Raw genomic sequence first — 20,741 nt, 5'->3', positions numbered from 1 at the left:
ACTCTACTTGAATGAAATTGAAGAAATAATCAGAAATCACACTTCGTATCTAACCATGATATTGGCAGGAATTACTTCATTCTAAATTCTATTCCGAGGCTAACAAGGACTTAATCTTATATAAATCCAAATGAAAATGTATGAGTAACACTGAGGATTTCTTAGGGAGTTATTTTCTATATTATTCAAAAAAATATTGTCTTTTCATCTACGCCTAATAACTCCGAACAGTGCCAGATACTCTCCAAAAATAAATAAAAAACACTGCTTAAATTCCCTCTACAAAAAAAAAAGAAAAAAAAGATGCAAGCCAGATCATATTTTTTACAACTCCACGTATACGACAAAATTAATAAAATATAGAATTGAACAATTTTACATTTTATTCGTTAAATGGAGTGCAAAAATGTATTTACTTCAATATTATATTATGTACAATATTTGTTTTTTATTTAATAAAAAATTCAGGAGATTTTGAGATTGTTTTTCTAACTAAATCCAGGATTAGTTTATGGTGTGAAAATTCTTCCTTCTATCCCCCCCCCTCCCTAATTCCCCTTCCTTTAGGAATAATAATAATTATAGCCTCTAAAGCGTTTATGTTTATACGAAGCTTATGAATATATAATAACATTGAGTGGATGTGTGAGAAAGCTGATTAAAAAGGCAAAAAATTCTAGCACATGGATTTATTTTTGTCAAAAGTCCTGAAGAATGCATTAAAATGGTGGTTATGTTACAGGTGGAGAAGTTTGAGACAACAAGGAGGGCTTTCTTTTTCTTTTTTATTCCTTTTTTTTCTTTTCCCTTTTTGATAAGGGGAAAAGAAGAAGAAAAATAAAAGCAAAGAGGGGGTTGCAGAAAAATAAATAAAAGGGGAAAAAATCTTCCAAAAATCTGTGCACACAGAAAAAGGAATCCTATCTAACACTGCTTTTTATTGATTTAATGATGTGAAATACACACAGCGGCAGGACGATGCATGTTTTTTTAAAGAGTGGGGGATGTGGAAGGGGATCGACATAAAAATATAAAGTAGGGTGAGTCTGATGACCAACAAATTCTCGATTTTTGACTCTGTATAGGCAAGTACTCTTCGTTGTAGTTGTATAAAAATATGCTATCCCGAAAATTTCCATTGGTTACAATCACAATATCGTCGTCTCCTTTAAACAGACGGAGGATGATCTGGAAGCTGTTTAATTATCTCTATGCGGTTAACATACTTGTAATTGGAAGGATGACATCGTCTGTTTTCCTCGCATTTAGTTGATTTATGCCATTCAGTTCTCTGGAAGTTTCTTCAAACTTTTAAAGGATGAACAAAACTTGATGGTCATAGTGATCATTCAACAACTTGTGGATCATCCTCCGCCTGTTCAAAGAATACGACGATATCGGGATTGTAACCAACATATTGTGACTATTTCAATCGATTATGAGAATCATGAAAATTTTAGTTATTCACGAGCTATTGCGCAGAATATTGCATTTTGAATATTGTATTTCTTTTAAAATTGATATATCTTTATGTTTGTTTTATTATCTCATGTTTATATTTGCTGTTAATTTCGAAAATATATTGAAAATGGTAATGGGATTCTTCAGTGATCTCACAGACGAATGATCACGTGTATACACACTACATTAAAAAAAGTTAAGCTTTTGGGAACCAAGTAGGGAGATTAGCCTCTCCCTAATATATAGTTTTAGAATAATCCTCTTGTTGTTGGCCCACCCTCTCTGTTTTTTTTTTTTTTTTCTTGTCCTGTGCATTTGAAGGAATAAAAACAATAATCAAAAACTCCTGTTGCCATCTTGTATTAAACATAATTTCTTTCCTTATTCATTTTTACTGCAAAATATTATGCATTGTCTACAATATACATTAGTATTCTATTACTATCAAAAAATCAACTTTGATTATTGGGTAGGGATCTATGAGATCGGATCAAAAAGCAACCAATAGTTTCAAACTCACTATTCAGAAGAGAATCGAAGGAGAATTGAAAATCTCAATATCAATAAGAAAATTTAATGCCCTTGGGTTATTTACAGTATTCTTAAGCATTCACTGAGGAAAAGCTCAAAGATATATCAAAATCTCGGCAGGTTTGTTTTAATAGATATTTCATCCCATTGTAACTGCACTTTAAACAAAGAAAATCAATCAAAATATGTATAAGAGCGGCTAAATTTATAGATGTGTTTGCATTTCTTCGTTGGGATGATCTTCTTCTTTTGAACTTTTTACACGCCAAGTGTTACTAGAAAATTAAAAATTAATTCACAGTAGGCAAAACACAAGATGACTCTTCAGTAGATCTGTGAGCTTTATTCGGCCATCATTTTTAATAACCGTAATAAACCTTTTAATTTGGCTCAAAATATTTCATGTGAGGCCACGCTTCTACCTCCTTTGACAGGTTCGAGAAGAAAAGTTCACGACTTTTACTGCAGATTCCCTAAAATCTTTGTTCCATAGCTTATAAAATCCATGCTTACACACAATCCATAAAAATGTTTCTTTGTGTTTCCAGTTTTCCACATTGAAAGGAGCATCACTTTTCTTCCGGGGATTTTCCAATAAAACTGTTGCTGATTAGAAACTTGCTCTTGATTTGTGTTTATACAGTTCTACACGCTCCAGGTACACACAAATCAACCTGAAGACGGTAAAATGTTTAAAATCTTTTCCTCTCCCTCCTTTTCCCTCAAGCCGGCACAATGCATTAAAAAAAAGGACAATTTGTAAAAGCATCTTTTTGTGTTTATTTGAAACGCAGGTCTTCGTATTGTTGGGACTAAGCTTAGGTTAAAACATGTTTACATTTGTCTCTTAATTGGAATCTTCAGCTTATTAAGCACTTTAGCTACTTGGTAATTTATTTTTAATAACATAATAGCAAATAATAATTACTCTATGGAGTTCTATTTGGCGTGGTACAATATCCTAACGCACATTGTAAATCTGACCTTTTTTCTAAAAGCGTTTAAAATAAATAAAAATGCATTTTCTTAATGGATTTTAGATTTTCAGTAAATACTTTTTGATTAAAGGTTGTTCGTTCATTGATTTTATAATTAATATTTCTGATCTTAATGGAAGGTTATTATCGAATGTTTACTCAAAACCTATAATGTAATAAAAAACGTCTCTATTTCACTCTCCGAAAATAATAAAGATGATGAAAGTGCTCATTCTAATTTACATTAATTATTTTTTAGCTCCTTGTTCCAAAAGGTTCATATGTATAATTAAAAACCATCAATATCAATAAATATATAATATACATTAATTGTCATTTCCAAGTGAAAATATTTTATGTATTTGGCATTATTAGGTATGTAAGCTCTACAATATATAAATAAAACCCTTGTACGTACAGAGTGCTCCTAAATTACTGGATGGGTAGTTAAAAGAGGACTGTGAATTAATGTTAATTTTATCATTAATACAGGAAGGTTTAGTGATAATTTTTGACATTCTATATGCAATAACAAACTATTATAAGCATTTCGTCATCATAAATGAACAAAAAGGCAGCACATCTCAGATCTCCTAGATGATGAAGTTGAGATGTCCAGGATTATGCACATTGTGATGTGCTCCAGAATCCTGGTTGTTTTCAAGGTGGCCATCAAAAAGAATGATTGAGAATATCTCTAGGAAAACAGGAAGTGGAGGTCATAATTCAAAGAGGGGTCCGTAGTTTCTTCTCATCTTGGCGAAAAAGATATAGGACCACCAAATAGATGACTCACCTCGGTGAAGACTTCTACGTTGTTGCTAGGACTATCAAGAGGGCCGTGAAGGGTGACTTGGGATCTTCTTCATATGCAACGATCCCACGCCACATTTTGACAGAGGTTATGAAGACCAGGAGGCTCGAGGGTACACGTTTTGCTGCTCAGTCCTGTAGATGCTCTTAAAAAACACACAACGCCCCATAAATACTTGCCCACGCAGCCTCCACGACTCCCATCAGTTAGTGTTTGCTAAGTGTGGAAACTCTATTGACCTCCCCTGCACCATATCCTTCATTGCAAATCAAAGGGAGGGGGTAAGATCAGGTGAGAAAGAAGGCCAAAAGTTCTCCAAATGGTTTTTACACCATTCCTTCACTTAATTTGAGTTTTTTTTTTCTAATAAAAATACGTTGCAACAAAATCCGAGTGACGTTAAAATTAATCGTACACTAATTCTGGACTACCCTGTATGTATCACTGTTTCATTCTTCTGTATAAACTATTAAAGTTGTGCACTGATCTGTCTATAATTTAACAAGTAATTATTACACTGTGTCCTCGGCAACCAATTCAAATAAGATTTACTAATTTGTTTCCAATAAACTCCTAAAATAGTAATACCTATATATTCGTTTTTTCACCTAAAAATGAAGGTAGGTATAGTTATAAACCCCTCTTTGTATATCTGAATAACCCCAAAGAGGCTGTGAGAGATTAAAAAGTCATCTGTTTTGTAGATAAAAAATATAGCTGGGAAGATTGCAAGCAACTTTTGCTTCTGTCAATTTTTGATTTGGGGCGTCTAATGTTCTCCAAATGGGCAACAAAGTTGAATTAACAAGCTGAACTTTGGAAAACCGGAACAAGTCAGATTACCATTGATAGTTATTAATAAAATAATACAAGATATCTATTTAAAAAAATCCTTACCTGATTCTTTGAGTGTTGAGGCGGTGTAGCTAAGGGAAAAAAACACCGAAATTTAGTAACTGAATAATTACAAGGCATAAATGAAATTAATTACTAACAATAAATGAATCTATATATATTAACTCTTCATTACTTCCTTGGTTAAAACTTTATATATCTTTAAAACAGAAGAATATTTAATTCAAGGCTAATAAAAGTCTACAATAACAATTGGGCTTAACAAAGAAAATACGTATTTATCTTTTCGTTCAAAATTGCCTTTTTTTAAACTATTATAATTCACTTATTTTAATTTTACCACCCTTTATGGAGGGGTGTCCCCAAAACATTTGAAAGGCATTGTCTACCTAGAAAAGTAGCTTAAAATCCAAAATTGTGTTTACTGTATTTTTGACAGCTGTCTCTTGAAGGTTGATACTAACTCTAAATGAGGTGAGTTAAATATAAAAAGCGCCATCTATCTGTGAACCCTGAACTTTTTGGTCCATGTGTTATGTTGTCAATAAAACGTTGACTTTCAGGTTTTGTTTTTTTTTTAACATGGCCAAAATGCCTTCTATTAGCATCATTGATAATAAAAAAACATATATAAGAGAAAATACGTTGAGGTCGGAAACTTTTGTGACCACTCTCTTTCTGAAGTTCAACAACAAAACCTCTTTCATTATTGTATTATTTTCATCTTTGCGTCTAAAGTCCGGTCCTAAGGCTGGACCAAATAAATAAAGACCAACACAACAACATTAATAGAGAGAAAGTGGAGTAGGTGGCTCTATATATGTATATTCGTATGTAGGGTTGCCCTTCTATTTTTGTAGATGATTGATTCCTTCATAATTACAATCATGGAAGAAGGTAACGTCATTTTCGTAAAGAAAAACAGGAGGGTACTAAAAAAAGAAAATATAGAAAAGGCTGTTCATTGTTCTCAATTTTTGGCAATGTTTGTTATTCCTTTGCAATTTATATACATATATATATAACTATATAAATAAATGAACAATCTACAGCAGCAGGGCTGCCAACAGTTCATTAGGGCCTTCATGATAAATTAGTTTGATGAGTACGGGGTGTACCAAAAACTATTTTTCAATAACTTTAACTGCTAATATCTCAAGGTTAGGTTGACTGATTTTAAAGCTTCCGACGAGAGGTGATAGCTAAGAGTCTAAGTTTTTGATTTTTGTTTTGTTTTGCTATTTCACAGCTATGGAGTATATGAATTGCGTAAAAGTTGCCTGTGCAGGATGCACAAAAACGAACATTGTCAAAACCATAACAGTTTGGACCCCTAGACCATGTAAAACGGGCGAAGAATGGACGGAAAGGAAGCCTGGAGGTGGTCGATCCATAAAAAAATGCCTGAAATGCCTTTGATTTTGTACCGGGTTGGGTAGAGGCTCACAGACTCACCGACCACATCATCCAGTTGAGGTGCAAGTCCAGCTTCCTCAACAACAATAGGGTTTCTCCAACAGGATGGAGCACACGCAAATAACAACAAAGTGAGCCAGTTCTTTCTCCGTAAGAAGGTGGCTTTTTGGATAATAAAATGTGGCCACCATATTCCCCAGACGTTGGACTTTGCCTTCTCCAATATTGAGGCCATAGAAGCTTGTATTAACTCAAGGCTGTAGTCGTTTTTTGTTTTAATAACATTTGGGGGACTCATAAAAATACTCAGCGTATATATTCTTCTTAAGGACCTACAAGAGTGAATTGCTATACTTGCAATACACTATAATTGCTGGGAGCCGTGGGGTTTCCTACTTAAACAGTACACGCTATAAGTTATACTCAAAGATTGCTTTGGGGATTCAATTTCAGTGCTGCAAACAAAAAAACAACAACCAAAAAAGCAAGTTCTATAAGTCATCCTTATCTTAAGATCATTGGAACTTACAAACTCTTGCCTTGTGATCCCTTGGATCGACATGTTTGCCGAAGTGAGGCCTTATATGTGGCAGCAGGATTTGAAATCGTCAGACTATTATTTATTTTTTTTTTGTGTGTGGGCCGCGAACAACAAACAAACCAAACTTCCTGCCACACCAAAGACGAACTTATCAGTCGGATCGAGAAGGAATGACAGGATTTTGCATGGGGCCAAGTGGGGAAGGCCTGCTCGTGGTTTCGGTCTCGTATAAAGACTGTAATTGAGGTGGGAGATGATTATACTGAATCAAATAAATCAGAATCCATCTAGTTTTAGAATCTTGTTTTATTTTTTTACTCTGATAACTGGTTGGAGAGGAAATCGTGTTTGAAAAATATCCTTTTCGAGGCACAGACATCCATATGCACTCCCTGTGCATATGGATGTCTGAATAACTAACATAATTAGACTTTTAAAGTAGGGAGTGCGTAAATTTTGATCCTTCCCAGAAACTTCTCTCTCATTTTCAAACTAGATTGAATTAATATATAATTCAACTGATTTGCAATGGTTGTATGTATGGTTGTACTTAAGTACCAGTAGGCCCATTCCTATGTATACTTTCTTATTTGTGCACAATAGAATCAAGCTTCTTCTCTTCGTATATGCCTTAAATATATATTATATATAGTTTTTGTCTGATGTAGACAATGACTGATGAGAAAGATAATTTGAAAAGAATACACTTTACATTTCCAGCCTTTCTATGTGTTTCTCCTTCTTTTAAGTAAGTAAAAAAAAAAAATCAGAAAAGATTCCACATATTTCGTTTTAGTTGTTGTTTTTTTAAACGTTGAACCCTATAACGCCTTTTTAAAGAAACAAAAAACCAAGAACCGAATATTTATTCATAAATTCTATAAAACAAACAACATAACTAAAAAGTTTCCGACCTCATACTTGAAGATGGCAGCAGTCTTAAATAAAACCTATTCTCATTTATCTAACATAACAGATACTCACCAAAGTTTCAGCCATTTTGGACGGCCAGCTGTTATGAAACAGTCGTATGAGTGCGCTGATGCAAGTGATTTTGCCAATAAAAAGTATACGCGATTTATATCCACTAATCATTGATATATCTTCGTAACCAGATTAAACATTAACCTCCCGGATTTGTTGCAGAATTGTAATGGTAAGTCATTTTTAGGGTCAAAGTAGGATTGAGGATCAATTCTAAGTATACAGTAATAACTAGTAGCTGTGCTCATAAAAGACGAACAGTAATCTTGAGTATTTGTAGGAGAGTTATAATTATAAGTCATTGTTGAACTCATAGATGAATTGAAGATCTCCATCAGAGGCCATTGTCCTTCTCTTCTTCCTCCCTTATCACTCCTGATTGTAGCTGATCTAATGAAACGTCTTGAGGATGATTCTTTCTCTCTTCTTCAAATTGTCAGGGTTACCATGTTGATTTTATGTTTCGTTTTTTTTAACACTGGATTTTCACCTTTGATTATTAACACCCGGGTTGTTTTTTTAGCTGGCTCGTTAATTTTAATTGATAGTTTAGAGAAAGAATTTTCTTTTCCTTAGCAGTTGTCATTATTATTTAATTCCTGAGTAGTGAACATCCTTTCAATTATATTCAAAACCTGATTGAACATGCATGTGTGCTCTTAAAAGACACTTTGTAACCCTGAGGATTTGTTGAACAGTTATAATTATAAATCCATGTGGGAGTCAGAGTAGAATTGGGGATCGACATCGTAGTAATTCTCGCAAAGACCCTTGTCTACATCCCTTCCTTCCTAAGGACAACTGATTGTAGCTGATCTAATGGAACGTCATGAGCGTTGATCTTTCTCTCTTCCAAAAGATACTTCAAATTGTCAGAGTTATCATGTTGATATTTTTTTAAGAAGCCCATTCTACACAGGATTTTCATCAATAGTTGAAAGTATCTTCCTTCGATTCACCCTATCTGCCGTTGGGCAGTTTAGCATCGCTGTGAATTCCAAGGATTAATAGTTTTGTGTTGCGTCTTTATACTAGACTTAAGAGCTTTAGAAAATTAAACATGAATCACTGTTCATGTTGCAAACGGCACTCACGCTAAAAAATGCTAGAGATTTACAACTCTACGCATAATTATAACAATAGAAATGAAGTAGGACATACGGGGGACAGAGGGTTTATGAGTAAGAGAAAGAAAGAGGAAAGGTATCCTTTTAATCTAGTAAAAATACAAGAACCACAATAAATCTTCCAAAGAATATTTTCTTCATATTATTTTCTTCTTCTTCTTCTGTTTTTTGAGTAAGTAAGAAAGTAATGAATATGAGTGAGGGAATGACCAGACAATGCTTTAATTCGTGTGATACTCTCTCAGGGTCATAAATTAGGGATCTAAAGTATATTATATTAATAATACATGCATAGGGTGCATAAGAATAAGTGACCCATATCTTTGACATTATCTATCATTTGCATGAAATTACTTATTAATTTTGTTGACAAAAGGTGCACAAAAACAACAACACTAGATACTTATGGAATCAAATTAGTATTAGGGATGGGCAAAACGTACAGAAAAGTAACAGTGTAAGTTGACTTGGGATTTTTAAGCGATTTTTTGGCTAAAATGAGCAAAAAAAAAAAAATGAAGACTAACGTTACAAAAAATGAGGACACAAAATATCAAAATTGATAAATTTATATTTCAAAAAACTTCCAATTTTTAAAGAATAAATGAAAAACAATACATTTTGTCTAATGTTTATCATAATTTAAACATAAATTGGGGAAAGGATATCGTCAAATGAACATTTAAGAAAGATTTTCTTTCCTCAATGATTGCTTTCAATTAGTATGGGTAGTTTTTAACATATCTAAAGTCGTCAAAATTGTTGGTTGAAGCAAATTTAAATTTGGTGAGATATTCAAGATTTGATGCGAAATAATTTATCCTTTTGTTGCAAGATTCAAGGGGGAGTATTCTACAGCCGACCATGTAATCAACCCTGAATTAATCATATTCATAGTTTTATCTCCAAAAATAGACGTTATTAAAGGTGGGTTTTTGCAAGTAAATTTTCCTTGGAAAAATGTAATTAAAGAACCATTAAAAGCTGTTATCTAATCTAACTAAAATCCAAATTTTCTCTATTTTTTTGATACCAGCCTAGAAAAAGAGCAATTTTCTCACAAAACAAGGGAGAATGAGCATCAAGACGGTAGAAGTCTTGATTGTAGTATTTTTTAACAGACTCCGGAATTCCTTCCGGATCCTGCACACCATATCGGATTTTATGTTGCAATAGGATTTGTTGGTGTATCGCACACCTGTGTCTCACGCTAATATTCAATGGGGTTGAGGTCCGGTGAGCCTGTTGGAGGTCAAACACTGGGTTCAACAAAGTAAAAACAAGCAAAAAATGTTTCTTTGTATCTTCTGTAAGAAGTTGAGCTCTTCGCATCTTGCATGATTTATATTGCGGATTTGCAAATTTGAAATGAAATCCTGATTCCTCTGGTAGTCGGATCTCATTTAGTGATCAACACACTTTTCCAGTGATTCATCATCACTTTCATACTTTTCCAGTTCCTTCCTGAATCTCAAGACAAAGGGCCCGTCCAGGTTTAAGAAGTTTTCAATCTCAACATTGTCTCGTCCGGTAAGGATCGCAAAAAGGACATTGTGCTTTTACCAGGATTGTGAATAAATTCGTTGTTGTTATATCATTTTTTATTCAACTTACGACAAGCAGTCATAGCTCGTCACGTAAATAGCAAACAACGTTCTATCTTTGCATACACAGCTGTCGTAGGCGACCAAAATAAATTGGACTGTCTTATTTTTTATATTTTTGTTCAGAATTGGGTTAACTCAATTGGTCAATGTGTATGTGATTTCGAAAGAAGGCCCCCATTATCTAATATGCACATTTCCTTGTCTTTAGTTTGATTTTAAAGAACCCTGTATATAAATGTACAGTAGACATAGAAAGAGGTAGAACAAATTTTTATGGATATTTTAAAGGATGAAAAATATATAAAATGATAATCTGTTAAAAACTTTTATCTTTTTTCAAAAAAAAAATATTGATTTGTTAAAGTTTTAGATATAAATGATATATATTTATGATAAATGACACTTTTCACATTACACTGAGAATGAAATAAAAAGAAACCCCACTTACTTAGGCAGAGAAAGCTATTACTTAATGAGGTAGATAGATAAGGATCACTTGCGGAATAGGTACATCGAGGTCCAGTCCAATTCCCTCGGCAGTCACAAATGATGTAAAATGAGGTGAAATATCTGTGAATGAAGAAAAAGTATATAGATATTTGTGGTTGAAAAAGAGGAATTATGAGCGTGTAAATATATTAAACATTAACTAGGGTAACTAAGGATGTTAGAATGGTTGAAATTCCCAATAGTGTAAAAACTACGTTCAAAACAAGATCAAAAAAATTGCAACCTTCAAAGAGACGATATATCCGCTCGCAAAGCTCACTATAATCTTACTTGCTAATTATAATTAATAAAAAGTAGTAATTCCCTGTTGGTTACAAACATTGAATTTTTTAAATTGACACTGACAAGGATTTCGACAATTTTCACATCTCTAATGTTAACCACGAAAACATGCCTGCTTGCAGATAATCTAATACGACATTATAACAGCAGAGGCGTGCGCAAGGGGAATCGGTTGTATTTCCCCCCCCAAATTATGGAACTTTTACATTTTTCCTACAAAAATATCATTTTTGAATTTTTTTTCCAACAAAATTAATTTTTGATGTGTAGCTCTGGCATTTAAAAAAATAATCTTTTTGATCTCCCGCGTCTAAAATCAAGACTAGTTTTAGGGAACAATGAATTGCAACATGGCTCAAAAGTTATAAATTATATAATGTTTGAAATATAATTTTAGTTTCCAAAAAATTTAATTTTTGTGAGTATTTTTGAATTTTTTTTTAGAAAAATTTGATTTATTTTGAATAATTATGTATTGATGGAATTTAATTTTTTGTGAAGAGCTATAGATTTTTAGAATTTAATTTTTTGTAAATAGCTGTGAATTTTTAAAAAAAATTTCCGAAAAATTAATTTTGTTCTGAACAACTGTGGATTTTGAGCTTTTTTTTTAGAAAAATTACTTTTGTTTGGATTTATAGAATTTTTTGTAAAAAACTGTCAATTTTTTAAATTTTCATATTTGAAACTTAAAAAAAAAAAAATATTTCCTGTGAATAGATTTTTTCAATTTTTTTTTCCCCAAAAATTTTAATATTTGAAATTTCTTTCCAAAAAATTAATTTTTTTGTGAATATCCATTGAATTTTGAATTTTTTTTTAAAAATCCTTCAAATTGCCACATTTTTTATTTTTTTTACCATAGCAACAGTCCACACAAACAATAATTCCATAAATCTGTTTGATCTCCTGCGTCTAAAATCAGGACTGGTTTTAATGAACAATGAATTGAAACATGTCTCAAAAATTATACATTGTTTAGCAAATACTAGTGTTCATTGCTCTATGAATGACAGACATACAAAACGATTCAATTATAAAAATATTAATCATGGTAATTTGTTAATTTCTAGTTATAGTATGAGTGTTTACTTTTTTCTTTCTCTCATTCTCTCTAAATAAGTATACAAATCATGCAATGTCCCAATTAAAAGGCAAAACAATGTACATACATTGATAGAGCAGTAAACTCCAAGCACTTTCACTATTTCAGAAAAATATATATAATAGCAAAAATCTTTAGTATTCGGCAATGGTTTTATTTATTTAATTATCTGCAAGGAGTTACTCGATTAAGGATCTAAAGCAGGGGTTGTCAACCTATAGCACGCGTGCAACTGCTTGCACGCTGAGGTAGATTCAATGCCACGCACGAATTAGAACATATTCACGTAGTGTGTGTGTGTTTTAGTATTATTTTTAACAGTGGCTCACTCATTGATTAGAAAATTTGAAGTTGGCAGTCCATGTCTGGAAGGTTGCCTACCCCTGATCTAAAGACTCCGAGTTGTATATAATAGAAAATTAAAGGTAATTTATCCATAGTTAGATGGAATTACTCAGTTTTCGATCCTCAATTCTGATTCTCAACAGTGAAAAAAAGAAACAGGGTAAGCCTAAGATTTTGAAGATTGTTCTCGAGGAGAGCAGCTTAGTTTGCATGACGTTGCATTACATTAGCTGTAACCAGGGAGGAGGGGAAGAAGGACACAAACAAACACGTTGGTAAGAATTACTCCAATGTCGTTCCTCAATTCTCAAATTCGAACAAGGGCTGTCAATAATAACTCTTCCACAAATCCTCTCCGTATTTTATGAGAACACGCCAATGTTTAATAGGATTTTGTATATATCAATGATAGCTATTCATTTTTATAAGCAAGCCAATGAATATAGTCAAATCCGTGTGTAAGTAATTGAGATATAGGACAAAATAGCCTTATAGTTGGCGATGGAAATCCTATATAAAATATGAATGTTAAAAAAGAAAAAGAAATCAACATGGTAACCCTGAGCATTTGGGGAATGTTTTGAAGGAGCCCAGCTTCAGTCAGCTGTTAGGGGGGAGAAGGAAATAAACAAGGACATTGGCAAGAATGACTTCGATGTCGATCCTCAAACCTATTCTGGCTCCAACTAAGACTTATAATTATAACTTCGCAACGAATCCATAGGTTTACTATCCGTCTTTTATGAGCGCACACGAGAGTGTTCAATCCGGTTATGAATATAAACGAATGCAGCAGGAAAGTAAGTTAACTACTAATGATAGAAGCATAGGAAAATAAAAATCCTTCTTCAGATTACTAACTACAAACAACCGGGTGAGCTAAAAACTACAGCCGATAGGCATCACTAGTTAAAACGACACAACAAATCCTCTGTTTTACTCTACGTCTTCTATAAGTACACTTACTCTAGACTTGGAGATGATCTCCTAAAGAATGATAAGGGCATTACAAAAGATGAAAAAACACGGTTAGATTGACGACTACAAAAAATATTGGATCCGAAAAAATGCTCAGAATTTACAAGTATACACATATATTTTGTGTGTCTATCGGAGTCTTACCAAATACTGTTGTAGGATCTTACTTCTTTTAAGTCTTGAATGATTGCTATATGTATGCACATAAACGTTTCAACTGCCAAAGAAGAAGGAAAAAAATACGGCCTCACAAAGAATACTGGCAATTATAATTATTTATTTAATACCTTTTTTCGCTAATTAAATTCTCATTATCCCATTATTTCTCTATAAAAAAAGTATACATGTAAAGTTACTTTTCTTAATTGCTCCAAGGACAATTATATCCGACCTACATATATTGTTTTATTAAAGGTCGACCTCAAAATTCTCCTAAGTAATATGGTACATCACATTACAGAAACTACTTTTGAAACGTATCTTTTTGTATTATTTAAGAATTGAATTCAATCCCAAGGTATTGGAGTATATTTTTGAATCACATTAATAAACAAACATGTGTCTGTCTGTCGACACTTACTTCTAAGAATTAGTGTTGGGATTCGGTCTGAAAGCTCTGGACCGGTCCTAAACTCTAATATAATAATTATTAGACTACACTAATTCGGTCTACAAATATTGGTTCCAAATTTATTAAAAAAGACTACTTAAGATCAAAACAGAAAAATCACCGCACACATCTTTTCATGACGTGTCAGAATCTCCGGGAGATCGTGGTCAAGCTAGGATTGACTGCTAGGAAGATGATGATGTGCGTTGGGTGGGATGGGCTGGGAGTAATCTACTATGAGTGGACCTTTTCCATGAATAACTCGACCGTTTGAAGCTGGTGATCTAACAAAAGACGACAGTATTGGTGAATAAGAAACAGAAAGACAACGCGAGGTCACACACATCTTTGATGACGCGCCAGAACTTCCAATAGGGACAAGGGGCTCTACAAAAAGGGAATTATGACGTTGGATTCTCGTTGGCAACAAGTTTATTGTATAGAATGGGGTATATCTGTCTTAAATCGGAGGATTTTTTACACTTCTTATCAAGCAATGAAATAAAGCAAAAAGTACTAAATTACTTTTCCCCGAGCCTATTAGTTACGTCATAAGATCCAAACCGCCTAGAATCCGAGGAAATGAAGTTCCGTCCTATCTTTAGTAGGGTGTAGGACAAAAATAAGTAATAATGGAGGCTCTGTAATAAGTATATACCTATCCATCTATTCTCTTCTTCTTCTTCATCTGAAAGAAGAATGAAAAATGGGGGGGGGAGAGAAACAAATAATTATGTTTATAGTATATATTGTTTCAATTTCTTTAAAGATCTCATGATTTAAGCAACAAAAAGAGTAGTTATTATTCCGTTGTTTCATGAAAGGTTAATGGAGAAATGTACAAACAAAAATTGTTAATTAAATTCATCATAGAATTGTTGTAAATAAATATACTCTTCTCTAGAGGAGGTGGGAGAGGGTTGAGTGCAGCGTTGTAGTTGCTTTTCCTTTCAAGGACTATTACTCTGTAGATGGTGGTTATTCGGTGTGATGATAATGGGGGGGTTGAGGAGTAGTATCCGGACATATTTCTAATTGCTTTTTTTATCATGCTACGCTCAAACTTCACATGAAAGTATTGTCCCTGGACAGCAACTTTTGTTTTTAAACATAATCCCTTCAGTTTTCACCATGAAACATCAATAGGACATATGTAAAGTAATTGTGGAATTGTTTTTAACAAAGGAAACGAGGCTAAGGCAATCATAAAGGTCACAAAATCTGCTAAGAGAACGTAGTCAAGCGACCAATGGTCTCATGTGGTTCACAGAAAATCAAAACGCGGAATGATCACTTCGTTGGCTGGGCTCAAGAGATCTATCAAAGGAAATTCATTCATCTCAATGGTTGTTCATTCTCAAAAGGATCAGGGATTGGCTTGAAGTCCTATATCAGTGGAAGGCATCGCCTTATTACCGGAAAGATAAGGGACATCAAGTTGCAAAACAACCAAGAAACCAAATTTGTAAATAGAATCATAAAACTTTTCAGTGATGAGCCAAACTTCAAATTGGACGCTGCCTACAACCCCAAAGAATGACCCGTGGTTAGCAGAGGTTAGATATGATACTCCTTCTGTTATGAAGACCAAGTTCCCGTCCAAGATAATGGTGTTTGGATTGATCACCAGTGTTTTGTCAAATGTCATGATGGCATGAAGTTGACCTCCACAGTCTGCTTGGATATTCTTAAGGTTGTTGTAATGCCATGGATGGAATCTACATACCACCCCAGATACAAGGTCATTTGGATTCAGGACTCAGGCCCTTGTCATGATGGCAAAACTGTCGTGCATGATCTCAACTCTGAGTCCTACAAGGACTAATGATTATAAATCTTCAACAAATCCCTTGGCTCAATCTCTGTTTTTGATGAGGACACTCTAATGGTCAGTCAGCTTCTGAATAAATAATTTTTTTTTTTTTAAATTTTTAAAATCACATTCACTGGGTGCCCCCCGTATACGAGTATATGCTCCTGGTGTATTAATTGAATATTGCAGGCTTGTACATATAGCATCGAACATATATACAGTGTGAAATATATTGTGCTCCCTGATGTATGAATGAAATATTGCTGGCGGTTGTATATAAATCGAACATGTATATTGAATATGGCGAGAGAGTCCAATAAACGTGTACTCTACATTGTTGACTCCTTGCGGGCTTCCATCCTCGGGGCAGCTAGCAATATGTATGAGCAAAAGATTTGAGAATTGCTTAGTTAATTTTGGGAAATCCATTAGATGGCTTTAGTAATATATTATCTTGCATTGTATAAGTTGACGGTTGAAGGTGGATGTCATTTGAAAGATAAGGTTTTGTACTTTAAAAAAAACTTTTGAGACAGTTTTGTAATTGTTTGGTTGAGTATTGCTACAGCAGTCGTCAAAGTTGGACACTAGTAAAGGGAAAATATGCCATGCTTTATTGTTTTGCAACCCAGACGTCCAGATTTTTAACGTCATGATACTGTTACAGCCAATCACATGGTATTTTAGTTTTGTCGATTCTGAGTATATAATTTTGATGTCAAAAATACACCACACTCTGGAAAGTCTATTGTCGAAAATGAAGATAAAACAATGTAAATCCTTGAGCCCGACCGTCAACTGTTTTGATTTACAAGGAGATAAAAATAGTTTGATTTTTTTTAAAAATCCATTAAAAATAATGAATCTCTTTTTCTTGTACCTGTTATATACATTATATACTTAGCGTTGATGATGCAAAATTAAGATTTCAGATCTATTGTTACCCAATCATGCCTAACTGCAGATAAAAACTCTTCTATCATGTCTGTCTTTCTCCATTATGTATTTTTTCTAAGTAACCAACCAAGGTTCATTTTTCATAAAAGAAAAATAATATTTTCTTCAAAACAGGAGTTCCTTTTGCCAAATTTGAATATTAATTAATTTCATCTGTCATAAATGAATTAACAGTAAAAAAAAAAGGAGATAAATGAAGAAAAGGTTGTAGATTATTTGTCTTCGTTTCAACCACAGACACAAAATCCAGGTCAAAGGCAGATTTTTTTGTTCTGTCGCCAATACTTTATAATCGGTGGTGTTATGCATTAAAAAAGCCTTAGGAAAAAAAAAAACAATCTCACCGCAACAAAGTTTTCAAATAAGAGTTTACCAAAGAATTGATTGAATCCCTTTGTTAATTTACAAGCACAAATTATGGTTTGTATATTAGGCTGGAGCAAGGTTAATCAAAATAAAAGGTTACACCATAATGCATGTACGACTGATGTTTACCATGCCTTTTAATATTCAGAGTGTTTGAGTGTTGCGTGTTTTGTCAAAGTCTGTGCTTCTTGCCCAGGAGTCTAGCGTTAGTGACGTCATATACTATGATTTGTTGTGTGTTTTGTCAAAATCTGCATGTCTTGCCCATTACTCTGTACGATACATCAAATTGAAAATTCTAGCAAGCCAGATTACCTTAATGTCTAAGCTTAGACTGTTGTAACGTAGGACTGATGTTTGACTTCCATTTTTAATATTTGAAATTCTAGCAAAAGTGATGTCATAGACAATGATTGGCTGTGTGTTTTGCTAAAATCTGTCTTTCTTGCCCAGATGTCCAAAACCCAAAACATGCAGTAACCATGGTTTTTATGGAATCCAAAAGATACAACTCAAACCCAATTTGTGATATATGTAAATACTATATTTAGCTATATTTTGTATTCACTACGTCCTCCTTCCCCATCTATAACAGCCTCCACACGCCGGGAAACAGTATGACAGCTCTTGAGGATGAAAGCCATGTTCATGGCGTACATCACTGTCTTATTGGTAGGTCGGAGCGAATAATAATTTGGAGGAGAGATGTGTCAGACATTCGTCTCCAAGGGACCCCAAAATGCAAAGTCCAGGCGCTTGAGGTCAGGGCTGTAGAAGGGCCACATGGAGGCAGGTCAGAAGTCAGTCATATTGTTGCAGTAGAAGTTTTGGTCATATGAGACTAGAGTTGACTTTTTGAAGTTGTAGGGAGTCCAAATGAAGATGCCAAAGGTTTCTGCGGTCTTTCCTGACCTGGAACCAGCGATCACACACACGTTGGTTTTTGGTTGTTTATCCTACATGTTTGCACTTAGGGACAAAGTGGGATACAATCAAATATTGTTATTTGATCTGTCGTTTGCTTGCATAATGAAACTTCCTTTAAAAAGGCCAGTGATCAAATCGTAATCAAATACAATTACAAGTTCCGGGTCTCATCTCTGTATCATTTTGAGAATTAAAAAGTTAGTTTTACCCTAATTTACATAAGTATATAGAATTGAGAGGGATAACTTTCAAAGAACATGAATCCACATAAAGTGGATTTAAAGCTCACATAATCTTAGTAATATCTTACCTACAAGTCCCACCATGAGCACAGGGACTTTTACTTAATGCTGAGCATTCACTCTCATTTGAATCATCATTATAGGCACAGTTCCTTCCATAAAATCGTCGAGATGAGAGACTCTTTGACCGCTCACATGCGCAATAAAAATCCCTATATAAATTAAACAATTATAAAGTTATTTTTATGCCTATGGATTGGAATATTGTCCATGTTACAGTGAGAGTCAAAACACGGCCTGAGAAAATGTGATTAAAATATATGAGCTTTGGGAGACGTATATCACTATAGCCGTAAAAAATATCAAATTGGACGAGCACAATATTTTTTGGTGTTCCAACGTTGTATTTTTTACAAAAATAGAGACACTATGGTTCTTCTAGCTTGTTGATACCTTTGAATGGTTAAAAATAGATAAATAATTAACATAAAAAAAGAACAAATATTGACATACGACTATAGTTTTTTTTTAAATTCACACCCATCACAATTTTAAGAATATTGCCCTTGTCGTCAATGTTAGTCTAAAAAGTAGAGTGACAGTTTAAAAAACATCTTCACAAAGGTAATACACCCCGACCAGAAGCTTGGAAATAAACCCTCAGCCATGGATTGATTAAGTCTACGACAGGGCCACAAAGCAGTTTATCAATAACCACCAACACTTTACAAAGCATTTAGATCCCCTCCAAATAATTTGAAATAAGACTCGTACGCTTGGGTTGATTAAGACAAAGTAAAAAATACATGTTAAAAATAATGGGCCCATTTTGAAGCATTTGGAGTGGCCTTAAAAGTATTGGCAGGGGTTTTCAATCTGTTTGGTGTCTTAGTCGTAGCCTTAATCAACCCATGGAACGGGATTTATTTTAAAGGTTTAGAAGGGGACTAAATGCTTTGTGATGTGGCGACGTTTTGAACATTCACAATGACCCCTCCGCTGTCTAAAGCGACACGTCGGCTAGGGTTCATTTTGAAGTAATTGGAGAGGGCCTACATGCTTTTTGGAGGGGTGGCGTTGGTCGGTGACATGCTTTGGAGTCCTTCCATTGTAGAAAACATGTGATGGGGTGCGGTATTGGGATTTTGTAAAAAATAAACGTAAATATTCCAAACTTTTAATTTTTCTCCAGAGCAATTTTCCATGCACGTATATTTTCCATATAATTAAACTCTTTATTTTAAAAAGGGGAATTGCATTGTCTATTTTGTTATATTGAAGACAGATTACATTTGTAAGGACTATTTGCTTTTCCAAAGGAAATAAAATCTATGTGGAATTTAAAAGATGTTTGAAAAAGTAAGCTTTTTTTATTGCTATGTGCTGGTCTACTATGATGTGGACTAAAGTCCACATCTCTTACTATGATTACCATAAGAAATCCCCCTTCTTCTTAATTAAGGACTAAATTTGCATTTCATTTAGACATGTTTTGCAAATAAAGATTCACATACATCATGTTCAACAAACAAAAACCTGAATACATTAGTATATGATTGAAGAAGACTACAGTTTTTTCGAATTATATCTACATAATTTTACGTACATATAACAGAACAAAGGTTCTCAACAGTTTTTGGTTGTTGGTCAAAATGCAGGGGAAGAGATCCACCACTGTACCACACTAATGAAAACATGGACTTTAATTTAAAATTGGTAAGCAATTTTTGAATATCCCGTCATCATACAAAATACCAGTGTGAGACATTTAGAGAAGCAAGGATGATAGAAGGAAAGCTTTGTTTGAAGAGTTGTCATTCATTCTTATTGAGTTTTTTAGGTAGTGATGAAAATCGTGTGTATTTTTGGCATGGTTAAAAAAAAATCATACACCCAAAATTAACATTCTTTTCTGAGTCCAACAAGAACTTAAAATTATATCTCAGCAACAAATCCTCGAGGCTCTCTACATCTTTGGCCAGATGGACAATTCCAAAAAAAGGGGGGCCATAATACATATAAATAAAGGACCCAAACAAGGAACACTAAAATTGGTCGTTGGATTAAGTTTACAATTGAATTATTTTGTGTGGAGATAATATTGGTTGCTCTGAAGGGTTGGGATCAAAAAATGTGGATATAACTTAGAAAAATTGTGGCAATTGTTTCACTCCCTCCTGAGTGCATTATGTGCATGCCATTTTAGCCATAAAAGCATAAAATCAAAGCGATAATGCTTTTTTTTATAAATACTTTTGTTATTAATTTTTTTTGTAGTCCGTATGAAATGAAA

The 20,741-nt window shown here is 33.7% G+C and overlaps 1 protein-coding gene across 1 annotated transcript in view; it reads right to left on the bottom strand.

The window, feature by feature from the left end:
• The window catches only part of LOC121130056 (uncharacterized), an 81,062-nt gene that overhangs the window by 41,296 nt on the left and 19,025 nt on the right, over positions 1-20,741 (bottom strand). Inside the window, exons 4-6 of the mRNA XM_040725752.2 lie at positions 18,517-18,660; positions 10,762-10,883; positions 4,681-4,709 (exon numbers count right to left, since the gene is read on the bottom strand). Coding sequence (XP_040581686.2) covers positions 4,681-4,709; positions 10,762-10,883; positions 18,517-18,660 — 295 coding nt within the window. The remainder of the gene's footprint in view (positions 1-4,680; positions 4,710-10,761; positions 10,884-18,516; positions 18,661-20,741) is intronic.

This window comes from Lepeophtheirus salmonis, chromosome Z, assembly GCF_016086655.4.
Source record: "Lepeophtheirus salmonis chromosome Z, UVic_Lsal_1.4, whole genome shotgun sequence".
In the NCBI taxonomy this organism is placed as follows: Eukaryota; Metazoa; Arthropoda; class Copepoda; order Siphonostomatoida; family Caligidae; genus Lepeophtheirus; species Lepeophtheirus salmonis.
The sequence above is the reverse complement of the archived record's forward strand: the minus strand, read 5'-3'. Positions and strand labels throughout refer to the sequence as shown.